This window comes from Neocloeon triangulifer, unplaced genomic scaffold (genome assembly GCF_031216515.1).
Source record: "Neocloeon triangulifer isolate White Clay Creek 2 clone unplaced genomic scaffold, ASM3121651v1 ptg000014l, whole genome shotgun sequence".
Lineage (NCBI taxonomy): Eukaryota > Metazoa > Arthropoda > Insecta > Ephemeroptera > Baetidae > Neocloeon > Neocloeon triangulifer.
Genome location: NW_026775556.1, coordinates 6,887,352 through 6,893,845, shown reverse-complemented (window position 1 = coordinate 6,893,845; position 6,494 = coordinate 6,887,352). Strand labels below are relative to the sequence as shown.

The window sequence follows — 6,494 nt, the reverse complement described above, 5'->3', positions numbered from 1 at the left end:
CATGGCAAACGCCCTTGAACCTGAATTACAATACATGGAAACGGCTGCCCTTTGGGTCACATCACACTGCACGCATTAGTAAGCTAAGAGAAAAACAAGCTGCTGGCAAGTCAATATAATGTGCAAGAGCAACAAATTTGAGTGCTATTTTATGAAAATATTTCGAGCAAATAATATTATTTTTTTAATTACATTTCCCATGAGAGAAAATCTTTCAACTCCAAGTTTAAATCTACCTGACCTGACCTTATACCTTTTGCGGTTTGGAACAAAGTTTCGCTGTCTTTTTGTTTATGTGATTTTCTGATATAAACATGCCTTAATTAAACTTTGTTATTTCCTCTCTGAATTAATAAAACACCTTTTTGACATAAAATTTCTCAGAAAACGTTATTTGTGCTTCAAAACTTTTTCACCAATTTTCACGAAAAAAAACTTTTTAACTTGTATCAAATGAAACAAAATGAGGTTCATTAGTCATTACTAAGGATTCTTTCTTTTGTATATTTCTTACATTTTCGTGTATTTTTCTGAGAAGTTTTAAGTGGGCTTAATTAATATTCCATTTCGTTATAAACGCCTTCATTCATTTACCCTTTTTTTTTAAATTGAGCCTCAATTCATGCTTATTCTGTTTCAAATAATAAAATTCAAAGCAACGGAAAGAATTTATTTTTATTCAACGCGGAGCTCATCTCTTTTCCACTTTTTGCTGCGCAAGTCAACGGGGTACTCAATCGACTTTCGGTTCGGTGTGCGCTCCTTGCAAAGATAAAAAGCGGAAGCGCGTTTGTGCGCTGGGAGGAAATTGCACGGCTTGTGTGCTAGGAGGGGGATGCGGTTGAAGCAACTGAAATGACACACGGAGATATAAAAATGAGACAAAAATAACGAATGAGTATAGAAAAACGTGAAAATGTAAAAATGCGCCTAAACTGGCCAAAACAAGGATAACAGTTTAAATTTTTCAAATTTCCTCCTTCAAATAAGCAAAAGTAATTTTTTGGGAGCAGTTAAGTCATTTAAAAAGCAATTTTCTAAAACAATTGTTCCAGGAATAAATTTGGTAACAGTTTAATCTTGCTAGTATATTTTTTTATGCTGAAATATTTAAAACGCATTTTTTTAAGTCTTATTCTGAACATAAAATAAATTGGGTCGGATTCAGTTTTTTGTCATAAACTTCAGGCCATTTTTCCGACACGCACACTAGCAGCCTTCCGGTCTGTTAGAACTCGGCTAAAATTTTCATGCCAGCCTAGCTCTCGCCGTCATCATGCAGAGGTGTGCTCTCTTTCATCCACTCGCAAATTTCGTGTGCCTCATGCTTTTAGTGGGCCTTTTTATGGGCCTGGTCAACCTAAAAAAGGATTTGCGACGTCAGGGGACTATTTTGGTAGAAATAAGTAAGCGGCTGGAGCGAGCGGAGGCGGTTATGGTGCAGAGACAACGAGTGGAGGCCGCGTTCAAAATGCCGAAAAATGACCGCGACATAATGGAAGGCGGGATCGAGGGCCGGGTTAGCAGGCTCGAAGCCCGCAGCCAAAAGGCCCACGAGCTTTTACTTGGCTTCGTCTACTCTAGGGCTCCACCAGGTCAGAGATATTTAATCAATTTTTTACAATTTTATATTTTTCAAAATAAACAAATTTTTCAGCTGTGCGCCACTTTTATATTTACCCGAGTGATTTAGGTGAAATATATAATTTTAATAAAAAATTATATCGATTAAATATCATTAAACTATTGTATACATAGTTGAAGAACTGACTACTCTAGATCAGGATAGTCCTCAACTTGCAATGCACATACGGAAAAATTTGTTTGCCTACCCACCGGTTCACATTCTGCAAAATATGCTTCCGCCAAAGGACATGTCAAGAGGCAACGGCCAAGTTTTACGACATATTTTCAAAGATATGGTGATTTCTGCATATCATTTTTGAAATTTAATAAGACATTACTAAAAATTCCCTCACAAAACAAGTTCATTTGTTGCTTTAATTGATTTCAAATTGCACTTCCTAAAATAAAAATAAATTATTAAATAATTACTCTTTCCGATTTGATAATTTTTTTATCCAACAGAAACACGGATTTTTCGTTGAATGTGGTGCTCTCGACGGGCTTTCCTTGTCAAACACATTTTATCTGGAGCGTCTACTTGGTTGGACGGGTGTGCTTATTGAGCCAGAACCGCAGAATTTCTATGAAGTTCTGAGGAAAAAAAGGAATGTCCTATCCATTCCGACGTGCCTCAGCAGGTCAAAGAGACCACAGCTCGTGAAATTTTCATTTTTCTAAATAAAAAAAAAATATATATTTTTTTCAAAAAGGTCCCATTCACGTTTGGATGGTACGCATATGCAAAAATCGATACTCAGTCGCCGATCAGCGAAAACACAAATAACGTTCTGTGTGTTCCTTTCTACTCTATTTTGAGGGCCATCAATCGCACAAACATTGATTTGTTTAGCTTGGATATTGAAGGGCACGAGTTGGACGTGTTAAGGACCATACCATGGGATAAAGTGGACATAAAGGTAATTATTTATTACATTTTTGATGAGTTCATACATTTTGATGGACAAACTTTATTCTTATTTCTATTTACGTTTTTGCTATTATTTGATTGATTAAAAAAAAACTTTAAACAGCATAATTTCAACGCAGCATAGCCTTTGCAATTTTTCAATATTCTTTAATACTTTAAAATAATTAATTATAAAAAATATCAAATCTAAATGGCTTTGGCAATATTTCTGCTTGATAATTTCATTATTTTACAATATTTTTCATCTTACAAATAAAACAAAATTTAATTACCAGTTATAATGTTATAAAAGAAAACCAGAGAAAAAAATTTTTCCGACTCTTGTTTTACAATTTGTCAATTTTCCTGTCATTATTAATTTTCAGGTTTTAATTGTTGAATTCGCAAACATCGAGGAAGGAAAGGACGCACTGGCCGCTTTTATGAAACGACAAGGCTACGCGATTTTTCCCAGTTCTCGCCAGGAAGAAAGTGTTGGCGGGTGGGCGCAAGAAGATTACATTTTTGTGAAAAAGGACGCCGGTCTGAATGAGGAGTAGCCTAAAAAAGAATGCACGCAAAATTAATTGCCACTAATATGGATTCACGACGCGCGCACGACATAACACAACCAAAAAATCGGAATTTATCAGCCTGCTAACAACGCACTTTGCTACCGGTGGCGCATGGCTGTTGCGCGGGTTGCGCGCCGCTCAGTTTTTATGGCGATTGCTCAGCGCGTGATTCTTTTGATAGTAACGCTGCGGCGACTGTGCGTTTTTGTTACTGTCCATTAATTTTGTACGTTGCCCTGCGAGTAGATTTTTTATCTTTAAGTGCAAAAATAAAAAATTTGTTCCCTCCACTTCAGCTGAAAAGTGTTGAAACCATTTAAAAATATTCTTTATTTTTAGTTAATTCAAAATTAATAGACAAAATGTAACCGCGCCGTTGAAAGTTGAAAGTGTTTTTATAACCTTGAAAAAAAAAACAGTTTGTTACTTTAAACTTCGCTGTACTATCTAATTTTGGTACATTTATTTTATTTTATTTTTGAAGAAAACTAGTGGGTTTTAATCTGAGATAAGCGCTGAAGAAGCACGCGTGATTTTGAATTTATAATAACATTACAAATCAGAATGCAAGCAGAGGCTTCTCATAGTGACAAATGAAAAATTAAATCTGAATCTTGAGAAAGTTATTGCTCTCAGTACATATAAAAATTTATAACTTCTTATAATTGATTATAATTTAGCGTTTTAATTAAATTTTTTAATATATTGAAGGCGGATAAAAGATTTTGAGGGGAAAATACAAACCCAGAGAGGTGTAGAAAAATAAACTTAATTGAGTTCTGTCCAGCTCATAAACATTCTTTAATGGATACCCCTGGACAGGTGGACTTTTGAAAGATTTTCTAGTGGGAAGTGTGAATTATCTGGGATACGAAATGTCCAGCTATCTCGCACCACTATGGTTTGCGTTTTGCGTAGACGCAGTGATGCAGGAAGAACAGTTCTTTACTTTTATGAGGCGGCAAAAAATTTCTGTGTGCTTTCACCGCTTTTCATGCCGCCAGTGAGAGGTGAGAGATTGCAAAAGCCAAAAAGGTTTTCAGAGCTGTACGTTTTTTCTGGCTTTTCCTTTTAACAAAAGATTTTCACGCCGATTTTTACAGTTTCCCACCTCTTCTTTTAAGAAAAACATTCAAATGGACTGAAATATTTAAAAATACATTTTAATTTTGAGTGAAATTAATGGAACAATAAAATTCCACTTACAAAAATAATTTTTGATAAATTGAATTCAAGATTGAAAAGTTTTTCTCAAAGTTTTTTTTATTGAGAAACTGAATTTCAATTTAAAGAAGAAAGTCCGAAAGTTAATGTTGTTTTTTTTTCAAGATAACGTTATCCTTGATAAATTTATGAGTGCCGCGGTGGCTCGTTCCTTACCTTCAGGCTTCTGTATTTTGTGGCCGCATTGCATGTCGCAGTATTTTGTGAATGCGGGCAATGACGAAGACACTGAAGTGTAGGACGTGGGTCATTTCCGCTGTTCTTGCATTATTGATACCTTTTTGGTGGATAGTTATAATGCAGCTTCATCTCAGCATGCTGGGGACCAAAGTTGGTGAACTGTACTCCGAAATCCAGGACACGCATACATTTGTGCGCGAGTTTATTTCCGCCTTTAAGAATTCCGATATTGTGGATTTAGGTAATTTCTATGAAGTTTTAAAATACCTAAATCATTAATAAAAAAATATTTTCAGAAATTAGGGAATACTACACGTACCCTGAATCACAAGGTTGGTTTATTACACTTCAAAGATTTATTTATTTTTTAATTCAACATAAATTAATTTTTGAACGAAAAGTAAATCGTTTAAATAAGCTATCTCAAGAGGACGAGAAATTAATTGAGCATATAAGGAAGAATCTTTTGATTCCACCAAAAGTTAATGGATCTCTGCCAATTAAAGACACCTCAAAAGGTCAATCGGCAAAAATTTTAGAACACTTCAAAAACAAAGTGCGTAAACGTTAAGTGTAGAAAATAATCTATTTAAGCTACTCTTAAAAAAAAATTTAGACTGGGGGATATTTTATTGAATGCGGAGCAATGGATGGCTATATGTTATCCAATACTCGTCTGCTGGAAACACAAAACAACTGGACTGGTCTTTTGATTGAAGCCGACCCCAAAAACTTTGCAGCGCTAAAAAAATCTGACCGAAATTGTACTCTCCTACCTACATGTTTAAGTCTAAAGAAACACCCAATGATGGTGAAAAATAAAATTTAAATTAGCAGTGAACTGAGTGACAATTCAATTCAGGTAAATTTCTCATCGCACACCGCTTGGTCCAAAATCACCTCCGAGGAGCCTGGTTTCAAAGTGCACTGCATGCCTCTATTTTCAATTTTGAAGGCATTGAATAGACCGACCATTGATTTCTTTAGTCTGGACATTGAGGGCAACGAGTTGGACGTATTGAGGACCCTTCCTTTTGACGAAGTTGATATCAAGGTATTAGTTTTTTCTCGTGTCACCTATGTACCGTTCTAATTTCATGTCGACCCATGCAGACCTTCGCTATCGAACATTCGAATATAAAAGAGGGTCGGGAGCACCTGTTAGAGTTCATGCTCAAGCAGGGGTATTACCAATTACCCTCGACCGAAAAGGAAAGAGGTTACAATAAATGGGCGCAAGAAGATTATATTTTCATAAAGAAGTAGCATTCAAACGGTTAAGTAAGAGATTTTTAGAAAATTGAGCTAATTTCAAAGATATTGGTATAGGATGGAGCTTTCTATAGCTTTTTTACTTTTTTATATTTCAGTCGTTGTGAGCTTGCGCCTCGATGAGGGTTATCTTTGAGAGCAATGTGAGTGCATCAAAAACAAAGACAACAAAGTTGTTATCATAAGATGATAAAGGATGCAATTGGATTGACATAAATTAATATTTTGAGAAAAAATTTAACGATTTTATAATGCTAGAATAAAAATTTATTAATGATGCTACAAACTTTGGCTGAAGGTTTATGAAAGCAATTTTTTTTTAATCAAATTAATTTTCCTAGTGTTTGGAATTAAAATTTTGGACGGATAAAATTAAAATAAAAAACGCTTAAAAAAAAGGAAAATTTCCTGCTCTTATAATTTCATAATCCTGAATAAGAATTTGACAGGTTCTTGTATTATTCTACCCTTTAGAGAGAATAATTATGAGCTTACAATTAGATATTTATTAATTTTCATTCGACTTCACTTAAAATGAAATAAATTTTCCAGTGTATAATTTTGCTGATGTGTTATTTAATTTATTAAGTCTCTTGTGTTTTCCCTCTATTAATCATGGCAATTAGTGATTTAAATAGTTTTCATGTAAGTTCAAAATCTTTATTATATTTATTTTTTAAATGAGTTTCAACATTTTACTACACAGAGGC

The 6,494-nt window shown here is 34.5% G+C and overlaps 2 protein-coding genes across 4 annotated transcripts; both read left to right on the top strand.

Annotated features, from left to right (window-relative positions):
- The first annotated feature begins 1,240 nt into the window (after positions 1 to 1,240).
- Positions 1,241 to 3,475, top strand: LOC132200998 (uncharacterized). The gene is made up of 6 exons (XM_059626849.1): positions 1,241 to 1,595; positions 1,658 to 1,693; positions 1,759 to 1,922; positions 2,089 to 2,283; positions 2,337 to 2,543; positions 2,920 to 3,475. The coding sequence occupies exons 1-6, from the start codon at positions 1,277 to 1,279 to the stop codon at positions 3,091 to 3,093; spliced, it is 1,095 nt and encodes a 364-aa protein (XP_059482832.1). The 5' UTR covers positions 1,241 to 1,276; the 3' UTR covers positions 3,094 to 3,475.
- Positions 3,476 to 4,023: 548 nt separating this feature from the next.
- On the top strand, positions 4,024 to 6,403 carry LOC132201653 (protein Star-like). 3 transcript variants are annotated; one of them, XM_059627988.1, is made up of 8 exons: positions 4,024 to 4,118; positions 4,625 to 4,753; positions 4,809 to 4,844; positions 4,914 to 5,068; positions 5,129 to 5,323; positions 5,375 to 5,566; positions 5,626 to 5,788; positions 5,883 to 6,403. In XM_059627988.1, the coding sequence occupies exons 1-7, from the start codon at positions 4,103 to 4,105 to the stop codon at positions 5,776 to 5,778; spliced, it is 876 nt and encodes a 291-aa protein (XP_059483971.1). In that variant the 5' UTR covers positions 4,024 to 4,102; the 3' UTR covers positions 5,779 to 5,788; positions 5,883 to 6,403. The 3 variants fall into 3 exon arrangements, with proteins under 3 accessions (XP_059483971.1, XP_059483970.1, XP_059483968.1); XM_059627987.1 differs by lacking the exon at positions 4,024 to 4,118 and having other exon boundaries at positions 4,465 to 4,753; positions 5,626 to 5,793; XM_059627985.1 differs by lacking the exon at positions 4,024 to 4,118 and having other exon boundaries at positions 4,466 to 4,753; positions 5,883 to 6,217.
- The last annotated feature ends 91 nt before the right edge of the window (positions 6,404 to 6,494 follow it).

Coding starts and splice junctions, on each gene's coding strand:
- LOC132200998 (XM_059626849.1), top strand. CDS start 1,277: ATGCAGAGGTGTGCTCTCTTTCATCCACTCGCAAATTTCGTGTGCCTC. Junction 2,284..2,336: donor GGTCAAAGAGACCACAGCTC/GTGAAATTTTCA, acceptor TTTTTCAAAAAG/GTCCCATTCACGTTTGGATG. Junction 2,544..2,919: donor GGGATAAAGTGGACATAAAG/GTAATTATTTAT, acceptor ATTAATTTTCAG/GTTTTAATTGTTGAATTCGC.
- LOC132201653 (XM_059627987.1), top strand. CDS start 4,540: ATGCGGGCAATGACGAAGACACTGAAGTGTAGGACGTGGGTCATTTCC. Junction 5,069..5,128: donor TAGAACACTTCAAAAACAAA/GTGCGTAAACGT, acceptor AAAAAAATTTAG/ACTGGGGGATATTTTATTGA. Junction 5,567..5,625: donor TTGACGAAGTTGATATCAAG/GTATTAGTTTTT, acceptor CGACCCATGCAG/ACCTTCGCTATCGAACATTC.